General features: G+C 35.9%; 1 protein-coding gene across 2 annotated transcripts in view; it reads left to right on the top strand.

Annotated features, from left to right (window-relative positions):
* The window catches only part of TTLL7 (tubulin tyrosine ligase like 7), a 120,373-nt gene that overhangs the window by 64,373 nt on the left and 34,037 nt on the right, over positions 1-21,963 (top strand). For both annotated transcript variants that reach the window (XM_074335041.1, XM_074335042.1), the window contains 6 exons: positions 2,056-2,214; positions 6,957-7,051; positions 12,356-12,503; positions 12,589-12,662; positions 13,829-13,964; positions 18,750-18,836. In XM_074335041.1, the coding sequence (XP_074191142.1) occupies positions 2,056-2,214; positions 6,957-7,051; positions 12,356-12,503; positions 12,589-12,662; positions 13,829-13,964; positions 18,750-18,836 (699 nt within the window). The remainder of the gene's footprint in view (positions 1-2,055; positions 2,215-6,956; positions 7,052-12,355; positions 12,504-12,588; positions 12,663-13,828; positions 13,965-18,749; positions 18,837-21,963) is intronic.

The following is a 21,963-nucleotide window of genomic DNA, read 5'->3' as shown; positions in this document are numbered from 1 at the left end:
ATGGAATAATATATTATGAAAAGAGAATGACAGGAGGAGGTGGAGAAGGCAATCATGTAGTACATTTTTATCTTAATGTCATAGGTTACAAATTTCATGAATTTAACTTAAGATTTTTTTCGATGACCTCTTTTTTTGGAGGGGGAGGGGAATTTCTCTAAAAAGTAGCTGTCTATATCTGAAAACTAACATTCCATACCTTCTATGAAGCACAAAGATGCATGCTTTTGTACTAGTCGAGAATCAAGAGAAAATCAGACCATGGAAATTAAAATGATTGTAGTCATTCATAAAACCATCCTTCCTGAATGCTTTGTATATACTTTAGGTACAAATCTACAATTCATATTTCAAAGTAATGTCACTATGTTGGAAATTCTCAAAAGCATTAGTGGATTTTGATATGCGTTTGGTTATATCACTCTTGATTTTTACATATGCATGCAATCTTGCCTTTACATTGCTAACAGTGTGTTTCTTTTATGTAGGAAAAAAACACAGGTTGGTAATCAGGGTCTATTAATTCATATTCACTTTTTTCCCTCCTGGATGTCTTACTTCATACAGACATTTACTAGACGAGGTCTTAACTTTTTTTTGTACTCTCCAGAGGTTTCAGTAATATCTCCAAAGATTTATATGAAATGGCTTTTTTCCTTTCATCTTTATATACTTTAGTCTTACCATTAATTTGTTATTTTGAATGCAGTTTTCTGAGAACAACCTCTCATGGCATCTCTTACACTTTTTCCCAAATATCATCTGGTTTGGGATTCTGGCTAACAGTGAGGTTAATTTCTGTCTTCCATATTTTTCTCCGTATAATAAATATTGCTCTCACCAGGTAGTGGAAAGTTTATATGTGACCTGATATACGAAATGGACTTCTAGAGGAATGACAAAATGACTATAACAATAATAGTCAAGTTGCTAACACTTATTGAAGGTTTACTTGATTCTAGGTGCTATACTAAGAGTGTTTCATGAAGTCACATTTTGTTTTTACACCAGTCTTTTGCAGCAGGTATTATCGCTTATTGCTAGTCTACCTTTGGGAAAAATGAGACTCACAAAGTTTAAGCAACATGGCTGTGGTTGCAATTCCTGCAAGTAGCAAAGCCAGGAATAAACCCAGGCAGTCTGACTTTAGAGCCAAGTTCTTAACTGCCGTGCTATGTTGCCACTGGCTCTACAAAGGCAGTTAAAAAGCAATATATTCTAAGCAAAAACCAGTGAGACAGCTTTTCAACAATCCATAGCTTGTTCTCAAACTCAATAAAATAACTTTTTGCTTTACTAGCATTAGTAATTCACCCTACTAGTATTATGTGTCCTCACAGAAAATGAGGATAGCTAGTTCTTTAGTTGATTGTTCTTTCATCTCAGATAAACCTTATGAACTACAAAATCATCACTGCACAAAGAAACTCAACTCTCCTAGCCCTTTCACCGTTTGTCTAAGTGGAGGTTCTATAAATGTTGTGAAATTCTCATTGGAATTTTCTTGCGTGCCACTCCTAAACCGTTCTGTCTGGCTTCTGAGAAAACTAGCCTATGATCCTACCCTTACTTATTTAATAAATACAAACCACATGTATCAATTTTGATTTACTTATTTGTTCACAGATGTTTTTGAGCATCTACTAAATGCCAGGCACCGTTGTTGGCCCGGGGAGTGGGGTTGTAAATGAGACAGACAAGGACCCTGCTGGAACAAAACTAGATCAGCCGGTTCTATGCTGTCTAGTGATGCAGTAACGAATGATGGGTGGGTGACTGCCTTTGACTCTGGAGTCAGAGAAGGCCCCTCGAATATCAGGGAGCCAGACATAGGAATATCAGGGGAAGAGTGTTCTAAGAAGAGGGGCCCAGAGAAGGTGAGCGTGGCTGAAGCAAAGTGGGCAGGGGAAGAGTTGGATGAAATGAAGTGAGAGCTGGGCAGAAACTTGGCCACAATGTAAGTCTAGACTTTATTTCCACAGATGTAAATGAAATAACAAACAAATCAGGCATTTTCACCTTTTTAAAAAAACTTTTTAATCACTCTACTTATAGGAGTTGGTTGTTAAGACTCTGATTGTAGCAGAGCCTCATGTGCTGCATGCATATCGGATGTGCAGACCTGGGCAACCCCCAGGAAGTGAAAGTGTGTGCTTCGAAGTCCTGGGATTTGATATTTTGTTGGACAGAAAACTGAAACCATGGCTTCTCGAGGTAAGACATTTCTTTAAGAAGAAAGAGAAATTATCACTGGTCTTCTGTATTTAAACAAATGCTCTTTAAATGTAAACTTGGCAGAGTCGTTTCATTAACTGAGCAGAAAGAAGCCTGAGTAGAGTGTGTTTGATATTACTTTTCCCAAATTGGTATTGAATTATAGACCGGGGATTTTGAATCTATGTGTGGACCTGTTTTTACTAATTTGTTATCTACGTATTTTCTCAGCTTTACAGCTTCTACCACTTCGTGGCTTCTGCAGGTTGTCTTTTCTCTCTCTGTGGGTACCTGGGGGTCAGGATCATAGCCTCCCCATCTTCAGTGTGTCTCCCCTTCAAACCCTCCAAGAGAGAGAGGCTCCAATATTTCATTAATCAGTATTCAATGCCTAACACCCCAGGGAGCATGAATTCCTATGGCCCTATTATATGCCTGGGGCTCCCCCCTCCTGTCCACCTGTCAGCTGTGTGCCTTTGGGTGTCCTGCCCGTCCCTGATATAGGCAGAGTTAGCATTATTTTACTTTTATTTATTAAAGGTCACTTAACTTGTGGAAAAATATAGATTCATATAAAAAACAAGTAAAAATGATCTCTGTTCAAGATTTTTATACCTTTCCTCCTAGTCATATTTTTGTTTATATTATACCCAGAAGAAACCTTAAAAGTCATGTGCTCCAGTAGTGCCTCATTCAGCAATTCCTTCGATGCTCCCTGACCTGGGGCCGTAGAATACATGGCCATGAAATAGTGTGTTCAGGAAACTTTATCAGGAAAATAGCACATACATAAACACTTAGTGTTTACTAGCTTAGTTACATTTTAAGGAACATATTGCATAGAAAGCAAAATCAACACCTGCCTTTCATTTTAGGTTGCCTCAATCTTTTGTTAATGATTTAGAAGTTGGCTGTTAATATCTGTAATATCAAGGCTTGCAAAAGCAAATTGAATGAGTAATAGGTGAGATGAAAGCATTCAAAATACATTTTTAAGGAAATAACACTTTTCCAATTTGAGGGCCAATGGTTTTGTGTGATTTTTCAATCTATGAGCAAATATTGTGTATAATATTTCCAATCAAATACAGTTCTGTCAGGTGTTCAAATTTTGCTTCTACTTGGGTACTAGAAATAAGATAAACATGAGGAATTTTACTTATCTTTTGCTTCCTCCATTCCACGGATAGGAAAGCACTTGACTTCACTATGGGCCCTTCACCTTACTAATGCCTGCCATTTTCTTCTTTAGGTTGACTATTTTGTCTGCAGTCATCCCTTCCTGTTCTTAGCTGTATTTTTTTTCTCCTACCCCTGCCACGTGTCTTTTATTCTTGATGGGGTGGGGAAAAAGTGAAGGCACATGCATGAAGATGGAACTGAGAGGATAACAGGGAATAATGACTTTATAGATATTTAATTACCTGTTTTAAAAAAGCATTTGCCTAACAGGAGCTTTGCCTTACCTTGGTAAATCAGAATTGACTGAATGGTTGAATTCTTTATTTTTTTAAAGGCTCAAGATGCCATTGTTTGCACTCATGTTTCTTCATACTCTATTGTCTCCATCATTTCCAGATCAATAAGAACCATTTTAAAAACTCCACAATAACCAATAACTATTAGCATCGTTTGCGTTAACATATTTTTATTTTTTATTCATTCTTTCATAATTTCAGGATCAACCAGAACCATTAAAAAAAATGAAAAAATAACTCCACAATAACCAAAAGCTGTGGATCATGACCATTTGTTATATTAAAACATTTAAAAGAATCTTATTTATATCATGCTTCTTTTTCTTCCAGCTGCATTATTGTGGTTCTAATGTTGTTAAAAACCTTTTGGCGCCATCAAGTGGAATAAGGTAGAAGGTGCTTCTGAGACTGTGATAATTTAGGTCACTGGAATAATTGCTAGCAATAGTTTGTAATCGCAAATTGCAGAAATTTTCAAGCGTAGAAAATATTTTTTTAGGGAAAAATGTGGAAATTTGGTGGAGTATGAATTTATGGCTAATACTTTAAGTATCCTCTATTAATTTCAATAAATCATTGTGCCAGGTGGTAGAGTTGTAAGAAGAATGAGACAGAATACTTGTCCTGGTCTTGTGGGGACTTTTATATGTATTTTATTATAATATTATAGTAGTAACTATAAGTAGCGACCAGGGAACCAGCACAAACAATAGAGTGATTAATCTCTCTGTTTACATGTGTGTATTTGGAGTTAAAAAAAAAAAATATTTGCAGAAGAATGAACACCTGCGCAGGATGTTTAAGGCTGTAGAAGGTGGGGTAGAGGCTGGGGGCTGGGAGAGATGGGGTGGGGTGGGGGGGAGTTACTGGGCAGAGGGAATAGCACTAATTTAAGAGCACAGAATCTATTATGGATACTTTGATATGTGCATGAAATGATTGTGTTTGTTTTGGTAATACAACTATGGTTCGGATGACTAATAAGTAGTATATTAATTTAATTTGCTTTTCAGTAATTCTCATTTTTGCATGTGTTTACAAGCTGCTGAGCTTTAAGACTGTAATGTCTGCTAGGTTTTGCCTGTTTTAGGTTGGGATAGGAAATGAGAACTAAAGCCGACAACATTACAGAGTAGATTTTTGGCCTAATTTTCAGAGCTTAACAGCTTTTTGTTATTGTGTCATCCATTTGTGGTTCTTCTTTTGTTTTTTTCTTTACCTTTCTCATAAAATGTAAAAAGAAAATCCAAAATGTTAACTGAAAAAAGCTTTTCTCCCTTTTCACATACTAGTTTAATTGTGTGGGTATGTTTTGTCATAGACCAATTTCTTTTATATGATAGTAGGGGGAAGAATCTGAAATAGGTAAGAGAGAAGGGTCTGAGATTGTGTTGTACAAAGACCTTGTTACCATCCTGGCGGAGGGATATGCCTGGCAGAGTTCCAGACGCAATCTTGGAGTGGAACACCTAAGGAATTTTGTACAGATAGGAACATTTCAGTGAACCACTTAATCGTCAGTTCTTAAATGTCTGGTTTATTTTATAATCCTGTTACATGTAGTAGCTGAACTATCATTGATTGTATTACAAATTCCAGAGATTTGAGTCAGTATGGGATAGTTGAAACTCTTTTTTAATATATAAAATACATTACTGTATCCTTTCTCTGCACTTGTAAGAGGAAACACTTCGAGCTTTGAAGTAGCAGGTTAATGAACTCCCTTTCTCAAATATACCTCGGTGTTTTTACAATTACCAAGCTACTGCCTTCCTTTTGAGACCACATCACACAGGCAGGAATATGTTCATTTTCTAAATCAGAAATCAGAAAATGAATAATACCGTATGGCATATCTCCATAAAAAATACAATTTGGCATGGCATAAAAAGACTTCATGCATCCATCAAAGTGATGGCATGGAAGATTCTCATGATGTATTGTTAAGAGAAAAGCTTGAGTTTTAGAATAGAATAATTAATACGGACATGTATTCGGAAGGTAAAATGAATATTATAAATATGTGTCCCTAGCGAATATCTAGAATGCCATTTCTCAAATGGTTAACAATACACTAGGTAGTCAGATTACAGGTGATGTTTATGTTGTTTTTTTAGCTTCTATTTACTGATTTTTCTGCAGTGATCCTGTACCACATTTCTAATGAGAGTCATTTATATTCCTGGATGATTTAAGTATAATGTGGCATTTCCATTCAGCTTTCAGTTGTAAAATGTATACCATCAATTATCTTGTGTCATGTGGTGATGGATTTGTATAAGACGACCCTCTTCTATGACTAGTAGCATACGTGTTTTTTGAGATAGCCTGTGGGGTTAGTTGGTGGTCATGAAGCTAAGCTGCATTTTTGAACTCAGCAGTGTTCTAACCAACTGACATAAGTAATTTTCTTAAACACCTCCTATTCCACTTATATTTTCATAACAACAACAAAGCTCAGGAACAACAAAGACAAAAGCAAAACTGCAGCTCTTGAAGTGGTGGTATATTGTCTAATGGATTTCAGGTACAAAGTTACTTCTTATTTTTCATCTTAATGAAATCCTGGCAATGATGTCAGGAAAGTAGAACAAACACAAATGGCTCATTTATTCCCGAGAGTCCTTATACAGTTAGAAAAGCTCATAGAGGTTAGTTTGCAGCTACCCTTAATGGTATCTTCTGAGTAATGTAGTCAATGCCTTTGGAAATGGACGCTGATGATTTCTTGTTTGATCCAGGTAGAAAGCAACAAAGTTTATTTTTTAGGTAGCAATAGATGAGATTATCCAGAAGATCTGAAGCAGTGAAAACAGGGCACTGATAGTTTCTATATGCTAAGTACATAAGATACATGCATATAATTATTACTATACTGGTCACATGCATATTAATTTTTGTTACATTATTATACAGGATGAATCACTTTTATGTCTCAAAACTTGAAACTTAGAGTGCCTGGGGTAATGGGTCGGACAGAGTGGAGAGGAGGGAGAGGGCAGACATGCTGACTGAAGACCCTGAGCCCAGGCAGCAGGGGGAAGGGAGTGGTGATAAGTCAGTTCCCATGCAGTGCCTTCACTTAGGGTGGTGGGGAAGGCAGCTGTGGCCATGGTAACTGGGCTGTCTTCCATGGAAAACTCTGAGATTTATCGTAGAGTACTTCTACTGGTTGGGGATTCCACATCAGATTAACAAATATGTATTGAATATTTATTGGCCTACCAACATTTGGCTACTCATTGTTTTTTTTGTAAATTTTAGATCAATCGAGCTCCAAGCTTTGGAACTGATCAGAAAATAGACTATGATGTAAAAAGGGGAGTGCTGCTAAATGCACTGAAGCTACTAAACATCAGGTAAAGTATTGCCTCCATCTTTGGGATTTTTTTCCCACCACATTTAACATAGAATGATCATTTGTACTTAGGATTGACATGTAATCTTTTGTATTTTTTACTTTGAATTTCTTGATCCCATTCTTCAAACCCATTTAGTTTTTTGCTTTTTAAATACCTTTTCCTCATTTCTAGTGCAGTTTTTCTTTCTGTCCATTTAATGCTCTGAACCTATAGTAAATATGGTTAAATTACAGTGTTGATATAATTATTTAATATAGAGTATGAGGTTGAATTGGAGAATGCCTTAGGAAACCCCCTGGATTCTCTTTCTCACCTTACAAGAAGAAACTAAAGCAGAGAGGTCATTCAGAAAGTAAAAACAAAACCACGTAGATTTCCTCCTTTCTGTCCAGAGGTCTTCGCATTATATCCTGCTACCTGGGTAAACAAAAAAGAAAGGCAGTTGGTAATTGAGGATTAACTTTCCCATTGAAACGCATACACAGGATTTCCTTCCTTTTTAAGGCCAAATGATATTCTATTGTATATATATGCACCACATTTTCTATGTCCATTCATCTATCGATGAACGTTAGGTTGCTTCCACGTCTTGGCTATTGTGAATAATGCTGCAATGAACAGGGGAGTGGAATATCTCCTTGCATCCTAATTTGAACTCCTTTGGATATATACCCAGAAGCGGGATGCTGCTTGCAGTGTGCATAATAATGGATGGCAAATATACAAAATGCTGTTATGTGGGAAAGCTTTTGGCTCATTATAAAATAAATCTGTTAGAAGTTTAAACTGGTCATGAAGTAGTGAGTTGTCTGCCATTATAAGTATTCAAAAAGCATTTAGGGTATTGGATTAAAGGACCTCTGAGGTCATATAAGATCAGTGATTTTATGATTTCAGTGGATTGTAATTGTCATTTCAAGAAGTCTAGAAAAACTGTCTGATGCTTCCAAGTATTTACTTATTTTAAATGTTTCCAAGCATCTAGCTGATGCCTGATTGAGAAGTGCCTTTATATGGAAAGCATCATTAAAAAAGAGCTCGACATACAAACTTGTTTAGAAATTTTCATAATGGCTCCTTTTGCCTGATCAAAGAATGATTTGCCTAAATTCTACTGATATTTGAATTATTTCAATTATGTTAAAAGAAATGAATAGAAAGGAAAGAGATGTAGAATGGGAATTTTTTGTTTATTTAGCTAATACAAGTACATCAAGTATTTTAAATTATTTAAGCAATAAGCCTATACTTTTTTTTTTTTTTTGCATTTAGTGTTATTGTGCAGGTAGGCCTTGTATTTTTTTTTTTTTTTTTTTGGGCATGTCTTTTGAATTTGCCAATGATGGTACAAAAATCAGGACCTTATCTACAGATGTTTTTGGTCATCTTAAAAATGAGATATATACATTTAAACTGAGTAGTTTCCAGACTTAAAACTAAGGGAGAATTGGAGTTCATCTTTATTATTTTTGTTAGTGTTGTTCCACTAAGGAAATTTGGCACAATTCTTAGCATTTAGAGCACATGCAAATGAAGTTTAGGTTGCAGATGCCTCTTTTCTCTCCAACCAGATGGAGAACTCCATGGGCATATGTGTTAGGTTTGTGTTTCACTGTTTCTGGGTATGGGATGGGCACATCATGAGAACATAAGCAGGATCAAAGAACACTAGGAAAATTCTTGCCTGTTTATTAAATATTATTGAGTAATTGTCATATGAATTACTTTAATTTTGGATAGGATAAATTGTTCCATGATTCTAAAAATTCCTATTTATATTTAATTTACTCAAACTATTGCAATGTTTGTTTTTTCATTTGTGTTATCTTTCTACTCAAGAACCTAAATGGATTTCTATTGCCTATACTTAGTCTTAAGCTCCTTTCATAATATGACTTAACCTTAGCTTTTCTATCTTAATTTGCTATTTCTCTCCAACTCAAACTGTTTTAGTTAAGCTGATAATCTCATTATTTTTCTCATATATCTGGCCCATTCTCACTGATAATTTCTTTTATTCCTTACCCTAATGCCTTTCCTTTACTGCCTGTCACTCAAATCCTGTCTCTTCTTATGATATTTTCCTTTTAGCCCAAGTTAATCTTTTCTTTCTTTGAACTCCAAGAGGAATTATAGTTTGTATAATACATGGCTTATCACTTTGTTTACTCTCTTATGCTCCGTGCTGTTTTACTTGGACTTGGCTGATTTTTCTTTTTGATTTGATTCAAGCTTCTTGAAGTCAAGGAGTGTATACGTTGGTATTCTACCCAATTTTTAATACAATGCTTTACGTATAGTATGGCTCCGTATATACCTCAAAGTTCATTTTGTTAATATATACTTTTCGTCTCAAGAAAACCCAAAAAGAGTGTAGATTGCTAAGGGTATTCCATCACAACCCCTGGGAATACAGAGCCTTGTATCGAGGGGTCAGAATTGATCTCCTTTGTATTTAGATGGCACAATATAATTTGAGTTCAAATTCAAATAATTTTCTGAAATATTAAGATTGGTGTCTTCAGAGACAAGAGAGCACAAATGGAGCTATGTGCAGAACAGGTAAAAGAATAATAAGTAAAAATAATAACAAATAGTAAAATAGTAATATGTAAAACAAATTTTTTGATAATAAAAAGAAAATCCAGTTGTATAGTGGGAGTATTCATGGGTTGATAAGAAGAATCTTTTCTTCTCCATAAATATTATACAGAATCCTTAAAATAGAGTCTAGAAAAGATAGTCATAGTCCCATGAATTCTGTGGGTCTGAAATACTCTATTTGTTGATTAGATTAGATTACCTGGCCCTTATTTAGAACTACTTCATTGACTACAGGTATATGGTGTTTGTAGCATTTAACACTACCCTGCCGTTGGAACTCTATTGTCACTGGCTGCCTTTGCGTTCTCTGAGTTCACTTAACTTTGAGTATTCCTCTGTCTTCTCCTATGATTTTACTTAGTTTCTTGCCCCTATGTGTCATTGTTCACTGTGTTCTTGCCCCAGTCCTCTTATCTTCTGTTTCAGTCTCATCCATTTTTGTGGCATCGTTTGTGAGTCAGATACTGGAGTCCCAAATCTGTACCTGTGTGTAGTGAGGTGTGTATCGGAGCTCCTGTCGATAGTTCTGTCCCACTCTGGAGCTCCAGTCTTGTATTTGCAGCTCTCTGCTGACCATGTACAATGGGTGCTTCTGGGCTAATAGGGGCTCAGTAAATACATAGTGAGAGTGACCTGGCCAATGAGGAAGTAATTAAATGAATGAAAGGATAAATGTCCTGATGACACTTTAAATTCAATATGACCAAACTTGAATTATCCTCTCCTTCAGTCATATTCCTCTTGTTGGGTTTCTCTCTTTTTTCTAAGGATATGAGTTACCTCCAACCCACAAAGGCTAAATCTAGTCAGATATTTAATGTACATTCTTAGCCTGTGTTGTACTAGAAGCTAGAGATACAAAAATGAGTAAAATTTCCTCTCTTTCAGTAGCTCAGTTATTAAGAGGGACACTATATGCTCATAGAAAAGTACATACAATTATAATCACTCAAACCGGGTTCAGTCCTTCTTTGCTTTGTGAGTTAATGGCAGAACCATCCACATAAGTGTCCAGGCTAGAAAGCTGGGAGTTATCTTTAACTCCTTCTTTTATTATGAATCAACTGAATCCTGTCAATGTATGACTGACTAACACTTAAATTTTTAGTCTCTCCAAGTTTAAGGACTTCTCATTTCTCTCCTGGATTATTTTACTGGTTTCTTTTCTTCTTCTAGCACTAACCTCCACCCCATTTTGCAGCTTCCACTCTGTTGCTCTGCAAATCATTCAACAAATGTTTACTGAGTGTCCCCCACCATTGCAGCAGGTGCGGGGAATTCAATATCTACAATGATGCCTAGATTTCTGGCTTGGATCACTTTTTTGACAATACATCATTTATTTACATAAAATTTTTAAGTGAGAAACAGGTTCAAAGTGATGGAGGAAGGTAGAAAGAGAGACAGTTTGGTTTTAAACATGCTAATTTGGAGGTACTTTGAGTCCCAGGCGAGTGGTTAAATGGGAAAATTGATATCCAGGGCCCCAGAAGATAGAGATATCTTTTGACTGGCATCCATGTACAGATTGCCCTTGAATCTAATGGATGAGAGCGCACGGTTGGAGTGTATATATTGAAAAGTAAAGAGGGGTATGGGCAGAGCCCTGAGAGATGCCAGCTTTGAAGAGATATTTATGAACTCTGATATTCTCATCACATTGTTACCATACTATCAGATAAACTTGAGACATTGCATCGAGGCATTTCGATCTTTAGATTACATATAAGACCGTGATTGATCTGGCCCTTGAATCTCTCGCCCATCTGATCACTTTTTGTTCTTTTCCCTGCCATGGAGTTAATTTTTCTAATAATGCTTGTGTGGTGCTGTTTCACATCTTTATGGTTGTGCATGTATTCTCATTTAAATGTACATTTAGCTTTGTCCCTCCGGTGAATGTCATCTCATTTTTAAAATTTTGGTAAAATATACTTAACATAAAATTTACTACCTTAACCGTTTCTAGGGGTGCGATTCAGTGGCATTAAGTACATATACATAGTCGTGCAACCATCACCATCATCATTCTGCAGAACTTTTTTCATTGTGCAAAACTGAAACTGTACTCATTGAACAATTCTCTACTGATTGCACCAACTGCATGGTAGGGAAGACAGAGGAAAGAAGTTCAGAGGAAATCTACCTCACAGCAGGGTTTTTCCTATGAAAGTCAGACAGCTGTAACTAACTTTTTGTGATTGGGCAAAAATGAGGACTATGCAGATGTTTTCAAATAAATAATGATGGTTAGGCTAGGATTTCAGTCAGAATTGAAGATACACTAAAGAGTGGACAGTGTAAGTGCGAATTCTTAAATATAAATGGAATTGGTTGGAGTAGGAGAAAGGAACCAACATTTATTAAGGGCTTATTAATGTTACCACAAGTTAATCTTTTTAAGGACTGTAGGAGGGAAACACTGTTATTATTTAATAGACTCAGCAGGTAATTAACCCTAGATTGTACAGCTAGTAGCTAGTAAGTTGCTAAACTGTTTCCATTTTATCCTGTTACCTTCAGAACTTCTATTTACTATATTTGATAAACTATTAGATGAATATAATGTATGTGAATTTATAATTTAATAAACATTGATTCCTAGCCTCTCTGTCTCCTGTTCTGCTATTTCTCCTCACAAGGTAAGAGCAGAGCTTATTTGAATTCTAGAATATGGTCTTGTGTTTTATATTTTAGAACCAGTGATAAAAGGAGAAACTTGGCCAAACAAAAAGCTGAGGCTCAAAGGAGGCTTTATGGTCAAAATTCAATAAAAAGGCTCTTACCAGGCTCCTCAGACTGGGAACAGCAGAGACATCAGTTGGAGAGGCGGAAAGAAGAGTTGGTATGAAAATTTTGACAACACACATGCAATTTGAGTTGCATAATTCATTATTCAGATTTTATTTGTAAAATTTCTTCATTTCTAGAAAGAGAGACTCGCTCAAGTACGAAAGCAGATCTCTAAAGAAGAACATGAAAATCGACATATGGGGAATTATAGGTAACTGCTTCCTTTTTTTATAGACTGTAGAAGTGAAGTGTCAAAACAATTAGTCGATATTTTTTAACTTCTTAGGCTTCTTTTAGGCACCGTTTATTTCACTCTGCAAAAGTGCTTTCCATTGAATATCTTTCCAGAGTGAAAACATCGTCAACAAGTAGGTGGTTTAGACTTGGGAGAGCTGCTAGCCAGTCTCAAGGGTGGTTGTGTGAGGTCTTTTAAACCTAATATTATCCTGTGACCTCATTTTATAATGTGGTATTTTAGTAATGTGGTGTTCTTTCTGTCAGTTCAAGGTGGTTGCTGTACTTTGTTTTAAACTCAGATGTGTCAGGAATCAGGCAAATACTGAAAAATGTTTGTAGTAGTAGGTCTGAGACAATAGGAAGAGTGTGGCCTGTACTGAACTGAACCCCCCCCCGCCCCCCCGACACACACACACACACACACACACACACACACACACACACACAGTATCAGCTTTGACAGGATAAAAGGGGACTCCTTAAGCTCCTCTTGTTCATAGAAAGACTGCCTCTTCTCCCAAGCTTTGACATTAGCTCAGCAGAATTAGGAGGATTAGGGGCCACAGAGCTTCTTGCGTTCATGGTAAGACAGTCCTTCCTCGCCTTAACACCATCAGCAACAGTGATGAGAACACATTTCCTATTACCCTGCCTCTACCCAATTCTCTCTACCAGAGGGGCAGATTCCTCCACCCCCAGAAAAGATTATCAGGATTAATCTCTGCATTCTTGTGTACCTCAGTAACCACACTAAATCCTAGACTTCCGAGTTAGCCCGTATCACCTAAACTGTCTCCCCTAAAGTTCTGTATTTCTCCAATATGCACAATTGCAATTATTTCCCAACCTCCTCCCTCCAACCAAACCCTTATACTACATCTTCTGGAACTGCATGTTCAATAATAATTCTCTAGATAAACTTTAATTTGCATGTATGACACGTGAAAACTTATGAACTTTTCTATTCGTGTTTATTTCTAGCACGTAGTAAAGTTACTGGCCGAGTAGGTGGTCAAAGATTATCTATGGAGTTGACCTTAACTCTTACACTATAATAGCTTTTTTCGAACAAGTTGTTTTATCTGATTTTATTGTAGACTAATTTTTTTAAACAAGTTGGTTTATCTGATTATATTGTAGACGAATTTATCCTCCTGAAGATAAAACACTACTTGAAAAGTATGAAAATTTGTTGGCTGCTGCCTTTCAGACCTTCCTTTCAGGAAGAGCAGCTTCATTCCAGCGAGAACTGAACAATCCTTTGAAAAGGATGAAGGTAAATAAATAAGTGTTTATAAAGAGAAAAATGAATTAAGGGAAAAAATACGTCTTTAAAAACAACCTGCCTTAGTCCCACTTATAAAAATATTTTACTTTTAAGATGCACATCCCTTCTGTTTTAGCAGTTGGTAACATTTTGTAACCAACCAAGTGATTTCAAAAATAAGATGTTGTCTAACAGGACAAATTATTCAGTAGAGAATGTTGATACTATGTTGCAACATCAATTAATTGTAATAAGCATGTCTTATAACAGATATATGTATATGTAACTGAACAAAAAAAAATCCATCGAACTTACCAAGTGGTTGGTTATGCTGTCATTATTTGTGTTGTAACTAACATTATACAGTATTTGTTTTTTCCTGATAGTGCATAGACCTGGCATATTAGAAGTAATGAAAACACACACACACATGCACACACACACACAGCAATCAGTTACCTTATAAAAGGTCTATCAGTTATCTATTGCAGCATAATAAACCACTTCATTTATTTGTTCATTGTTCTACAGTCTTGGCTAGGCTCACTTGAGTGGTTTGTCTGCTTGTCTTGATTGGAGTGAATATTTATCTGAAAGGTCAGCTGAGGCTGGCAATCCAAGACAGCTTCAATTTACATGTCTGGTGCCTCAGTTGAGATAGCTGGAACATCTGGGGAGTTAGCTGGGTGGCTCTTACTCTCTACTGTATTTCCCTGAAAATAAGACTGGGTCTTGTATTAATATTTGCTCCAAAAGACTCATTAGGGCATCTTTTCAGGGATGTCTTATTTTTTCATGTACAATAATCTACATTTATTCAAATACTGTCATGTCATCTTCTTCTGGAACATCGTCATAACATACTAAATGCGTCTGTCTGGCTGACAATCTTAACTGGGGCTTGTTTTCAGGGAAACACGGTATGTGTTCTTCTCTCAGTAGGATAGCTAGATCTCTTAATATGGTAGCTCGGGGTTCCAAAAGGGAGAATTTCAAGAGGACACGCCCAGTGTGCAAGCGCTAATCATGCCTCTGCTTGCATTGTGCTTACTAATGTCCCCTTGGGCAAATAACTTTTGTGGACCTGTTAAAATTGTTTGTACTTTACATTACTTGTCACCTCTTTACAGTGATATACCCCCAGTATCCTATTACACTGAGTGATTCAAAAGTCATGATAAATATGGTCTTTTCACTCAGATCTGCAACAGGTTATAAGGCACTTTCAAACTGTCTAGACCTAAGAGATGGAAGCAGAAAGAACATAGTATATACCCCTATGCTCTTTTCTTCCAAATTTCCCTTTTGACGTTTAGAAGTTTGTTGTTTAAGTGCTATATGTTAAAATTTTGTACTTTTATTTTTGTTAGGGATTTCTAGTTTAGTTGATTGGTGTTAGAAAGCATATTCTGATTGCAAACTAGTAAAATGAATTGAGAATTGCTTTATCTCTCAATATAGTACTTATTTTAGTGAATGTTATAAGTCTACATGGAAATAATGTGTATAGTACAGGTGTTAGTTATAGAGATTTACATGTCATTTAAGTAAATTTGGCTAGTATTGTTCAAATATTCTGAATCTTTTTTATTTTATTTTGTTTTATTTTTTTTGACCTGCTGGATATAGCAGTTACTGAGAGAGATTTGTTTAAACTTCCAACTGTGATTGTGGATTTAATTCTATCAATTTTTGTTTCATATACTTTGAAGTTATGAAGGTGTCTTCTTAATGAATTCACCTTTTCTATTTCATGCTTATGAAATGTTTCTCTTTCTCTTGGGTAGTACTTACTGTCTTAAAGTTTACTCTGTATGATTAATATAGCCACCCTAGTTTCTTACACTTACTGTTTGAATGTCATATTTTATCCATCCATCCATTTATTTTCAAGTCATCTATGTTCTTATATTTATATTTCTGGCAAATAGCATATAGCTGGGTCATATTGTTTTAAAATCCAGTCTTTTAATCATTTTACACAATTGCTGGTATAGTTGGGTTTATGTCTGCCCCCTGCTCTTTTTTCTCTATTTATCCCTGTGTTTATTATTCTTTTTTGTTTGTTTGTTTTCGCTCCCTTTCTTTATTGTTTTGGACACATAGACACATCAATTGAATCAATAGGATGAGATATTTTTGCAAACCATATATAGAATAATGAATTAATAGCCAAATATGTAAAGAATTCACACAACTCAATGACAGCAACAAAAAACACATCTGATTAAAAAGTGGGCAGAGGAAGTAAATAGACATTTTTCCAAAGAAGACATCCAAATGGCCAACAGGTATATGAAAAGAGGCTCTACATCACTGATCATCAGGGAAGTGCAAATCAAAACCACAATGAGACATCACTTTACACTTGTTAGGATGGCTATTATCAAAAAGACGAGTGACGAGTATTGGAAAGGTTGTGGGAGAAAGGGAACCCTTGTACATTCATGGTGGAATGTAAATTGGTTCAGCCACTGTGGAAAACAACCACCTAGGTGCCTGTCAATGGAAAAATGGATATAAATGATTTGCTATATGCATACAATGGAATATTGTTTTGTGATGAGAAGGAAGGAAATCCTGTCATTTGCGACAACATGGATGGATCTTGAGGACATCGTGCTAAGTGAGACAAATCAGAGAAAGACAAATACTGTATAATGTTACTTACATGTGGAATTTAAAAAAGCCAAACTCTTAAAAACAGAGGAAAATCATGGTTGCCACAGGCTGGGTAGCTGAGTGGGGTAATAAGAGATGTTATCTAAGGTTCCAAACTTGCCACTAGTAGTAAATAAGTCCCAGAGATCTAGTGCACAGATACTGAATATAGACAATGATGTTGTATTATAATCATTAAACTTGCTAAGAGACTAGATTTTAATTATTCTAACCTCAAAAAAGAAATAATAATTATAGAACTTGATAATTATTGATAGAGGAGCGAACTATCCCTACAATGACAATTGTACTACGCTACGAGTATATAAATGTATCAAATCATTATGTTGTACGCCTTACACAATGTTATATGTCAAATATGTTTCAATCAAAAAATATAGTAAGAAATGTTGAACTGGGCCCAGGCTGAGTTACAGTTATTTAGTTTGCCTCTGGTTTCAAATGCCTTGGGGGTGAAATCTAGTCAGTGTATGTTGCAGGCCTCCTTCTCTCTTGGTATTTAAGAACTGGATGATTACAGAGAATTATTTCTGGCTTTGCAATCCATGCCTCCATCCTCCACTATTTTCTACTCACTCAAATTGCTATCAGAGAGACCGAGGTGAACAGAACCAGCTCTGTGGGGCTCCTCTAGATGTCACACTAGCTCACATGACCGTATGACCATAGAAAACTCCGTTGGAGTCTCTTTATCTCAGCAGAATCTCTGCCTGTTCTAGACCTGATCTTTGCCCAGTCTTTGTCCTGACTTGACAAATGACCCCAATGTAGAAAGTGGGCCACTCATCTCTGCCAACCTAGGAATAACTTTTCCCTCTTTGGTATTTAGTTCCCTTATAATACATTTATCCACAGCTTTCTGATGTCTTAAAAATACGATTATTTAGTTTACCTGTCTTTTTCTAGCTGTTATGATGAAAGTATTGTCTATTATGACCTCCTTTCTCCTAAACAGAAGCAGAAGTCCATGGGTTTCTTTTGCACTATTTTGTGCCTTAGAATTCATTGTAGGGTTATTATTTAATCAAACTTTGTAACAAGAGTCTTTTGGTATTTTAATAGCTAAACTTTCCTACATAGGTATGATGAGTAATTTATAAATTTCCATTGCACAGTGAGATTTCTAGTTGTATTTTAATATCTAAGCTTACCTACATTGATATGAAGAGTAACTTATTTTATAAATTTCCATTGCACAATGGGGTTTCTAGTTTCTTCAGAAAACTTTTTGAAGAGGCACTGAAATGTGAATCATGTAAGTCCAGGTGCAGTGTTTTTATTGGTTGAATAAACAGCTCAATGAAACATTTGATTCTTTCATTATAGCTATTACACTCCTACTGCTCTGGTTTGCTCAACATTCACTAGGAAGTTATGTATTTATAACTTTTCCCTTTGATTTCAAAATGACTCTCGAAGAGGATAAAAGACGGTATTAAGCCTCTAGAATGAAAACTTTACATATGGTTATGAAGATACTCTTGTGCAGTCATTAAAGTTTTGAAAGTGTTTTATTAAATTGTGCCCATTAACCAAATACTAATATTAGATTGTTAACTATTAGGCCAATCATCAGTTTTATGTCTGAAGTTGTAATATTATTTTGCACTAATCAATATAGAAATGATTTATAAAGTTGTGGTCTGGAAAATTAGAGTGATTTTTAGAAATTTTAAAGTGTCTCCAACAGGCTCATTATTGACTTATTTTACTCTAAGATTTTAATAGTGTGGAAGACTATAAGGATAAATTTGTTTATGATAATACAGAATAGATTTCAGCTATGTATTATTTGCATTGTCAGATTTTAGTGAAAATTTCTTCAAGAAAGTTTGTCATGACCCTTTATTACTCATTTGTTCTGAGCAATCTTCATTAAATACAGAGGATGTCAAACAAATGTATACACATTTTAAGAAAGGAAAAAAACTGTATCAAAATTATAATAACATATACTGATAACAAAGGATGAATACAAGTCATGTATACATTTTTTTTGGCACCCCCAGTAGTTTTAGGAATCCTTGTACACTATGTTTATGGAGATTGATGAATTCGGAAAACTTCTGGAGTCCATTAATTATCACAATTTTAACGAAATACCTTTTTCAGGAGGAAGATATTTTGGATCTTCTGGAACAATGTGAAATTGATGATGAAAAGTTGATGGGCAAAACTGCCAAGCCTCGAGGACCAAAGGTGCAGTACCTCTGCTGTTCTTAGTATCCAAGTCGATGTGGCTGAGGAGCATTGTTTTTCCCTTTCTGTTTCTCACTGCAGGAATGACTGATGCCATTTTCAGGGAACTGTATGGACTATGTGTCCAGTACAGATAGAGTAGGGCAGATGATCTCATCTCACACACTTCCAAGTTTTGTTGTGTTCGTTTCCTTCATTTACTGGATTCTTTTTCTAAAGCTAGTGAAATCTTGATGAGTCAGGGCCTAGAGGGAACTAGAACTAATACCCTTATTCTGTCCTCAGTATTAAGTTTTGCTCATATCTCTAGACATATGATTATCAGAGAAGTATTATAGATAAGGCAAATCGTGACTCTAGACATCCTCATCGTTAGCTGACCCACCAACACTGAAATTGTGTAAGATAAAGTCGGTAGAGTTTCTAGGGTAAATAGAAAGCTGTCATGCAGGCAAAAACGGCATGTGTTTGCTTTACCTTTATCTGCTCTGTGATTATGACATCCATGTGTTCTTCTGTTATGTGTCAAAGTCCTTGCTAGTAGAGTCGGGAAAAGTTGAATTTGTAAAATCTTGGAAACTTTTTTCATTCTGGTCTTTTTTACTTTATGTTTCAACAATATTAACTATCTCTATATCCTTATACACATCATGCTCTGTTGTCCTGTCATGCTCTTTCCATGCCTCTGGAATGCCTGCTAATTTTTAAAAAATCATTTATTCGGTGCTTGATCAATTAGAGACCCCCTCCTAATCCAGGTGAACCATTGCTGCCTTTGTGAAATCTTCCCCACTCCCTCAGTTAAACTTAGTTATTCCTTCCCCTGCTTCTCCTGCTGTACCACAAATAACACTTTTATAGAATAGTTGTGACAAATAATTGCTTGCGTTTTTGTTCTAGTATGAGCTTGTAAGTTCCTTGAGGGCAGGAAGTATATTTTCACCTTTACAACTTGAGCACCTCGTACTGCATCTGGCACTTAATGGGTTCTCAAACACCATTGTTAAATCTGTTGAATGTGTCCACAAAGACCTCCCTGGCTAATGGAAGAGCAGATAGGCAAACCAGAAGCTAGGGTATATGGTGGCAAGTACTATAATAAAGGGAGTGAAAAGTGCTACAGCAGCATAGAGAAGAAAGGGATTGGTGGACTGCGGATAGCTTCACAAATGCCGTTTGAACCAGGTCTTGAAGAATGAGTCGTGCTATAAATATTTAAGATTGGTGGAAAGAGGTAAAGGGGTAGAAGGAAGGAACATTAAAGGCAATCACATGAGGCACGACACTACACAGGGTGTGAGAGAAGCACGAAGACACAAGTGGAAATTCTCAGAGAGTAGAATGGTACATGATGAACATGATGGAGACCAGAGACTTTGGATATCAGTCAGACACTGTTCTTTTGAATTATATCCTCTCTATTGAAGAATTGTGGAAGACGTCATTGATAATTCCTTTGGAACAAACATATTTTAGAGTATCTGTAAAACTGAATACCTTCGTGAGTCTGCTTCATGTTGGGAAACACTGGGAAGTTTCTGAGTTTTGAAATTCAAGTTTCTGAATTATTGAAATTCAGCAAATTGTACGTGAGACAATTAGGGGGCACAATATTCATGGCAGAATGGCAACTGCAAAAGCCCTGAAATGGCCTTCTGTGCATTCTGTTTTCCTTTGCTACATCAAATAAGACTTATCATCCAAGCCAAAATGTAACCTACCGGAGGGCAGAATTCACATTGTGTGTTGTTTTCCAACCCCTTTTTTTCCAGGCAAGTAGTAGGAATTAACAGTTATTTGTTGAAATGAACCGAATTGGTTAGTTCCTGTAGTTATTAATACCAGCAATATTTCAAAGTGGTTGAAAGCTGCATAATAAGTCTGAAGTAAAAGTGTTTAAAATTTGATTAACTTTATTTACATTGAAGGTCTGGAGTGAGCCAAACTTCAAAGCAGACTTTCTTTTTTAGAGGGATGCTATCACATGCCAGACATTGATTTTCAGTGTCTTTACTGGTAGAAGAATAATTGAAGATAATCAAGATTAAATGAGATTTGTACTAGAAGAAAAAAATAAGTTTTCAATTATTTGAGAATCTAAGAGATATTAGCTATAAAAATAATAAATACCACAAAAAGTGTTATCATTGTCCTTTTATTCAGCTGAGTAGTAGGTACATGGGTATCTGTTTTATTATTCTTTACACCATTTATATATTTTTAAATTTATGACCCAGTTAATAATAAAATTGAACATAAATGTAAGTGGTATGGTTTGCATCATAACTCAATGCCAGTTTACAAATTCCGTTTTGTAGTTAAGGCATTGTTTAGAGTTTATGCTGCTGTGACTTATTAATTATTGCCTGAACAGTGTATTGGTCAAAAAGTCCCAAACGTATCTATGGCACAAAGGTTCAGCTATCCGTTTCCCCTTGTGATTCTTTATAGGGTCGAATAACTCATTATGTAGTCAAACTCCCTAAGCAAAATAAAAGCTGTTTGCCTACATGAAGGAAGGCACTGCTTGCAAGCCTGATTGTGCCAGTGTTTCTTTTGGGTACGCTAGACTTCTGAAGAAACATCCTTCTTCTAGAATTCGTATTCCCCAAGACTGTTGAAATGTTTGATGATTGTGTTACTGGTAAACGTTTTTATGCATATCCCTTTGAACATTGTTAGTGCTCAGTAAATACTAGACTCTCCAAAGGAGAATATACATTTAAACACAAGTTGGCACCTTAGTGTATTAAGCTAGTTCCCTGGCTTTGGTTATTTTTCATCCTTTGCAAAGGCAGTAACGTTAAGAAGATCACACTTTGGCTTACTGTGTATTCCAGGCACTTCATGAAATGCTATTCCTCTCTTTACCTTTCATCCTACACTGTAAAATGAGAGGATATATACCTTATTTCAGTGAAATCCCATGGTCACCAAGGAGTTCATTATGGTGTATGCTAACATCAAGACATTTTCGTTTGATTTAACAGAGAATAAGAAACATGTATACAACTGCGGGAACTTTTCCCAGCAGGAATAAGGGGCATGTGGTGTGTGTAATAAATAGTCTCTTAAAATGACTAAGTTACAAAACTGTCTTGTTCTTGCTTGTGCATATTCTTTCTGA

This window comes from Rhinolophus sinicus, linkage group LG06 (assembly GCF_036562045.2).
Source record: "Rhinolophus sinicus isolate RSC01 linkage group LG06, ASM3656204v1, whole genome shotgun sequence".
Lineage (NCBI taxonomy): Eukaryota > Metazoa > Chordata > Mammalia > Chiroptera > Rhinolophidae > Rhinolophus > Rhinolophus sinicus.
The sequence above is the reverse complement of the archived record's forward strand: the minus strand, read 5'-3'. Positions and strand labels throughout refer to the sequence as shown.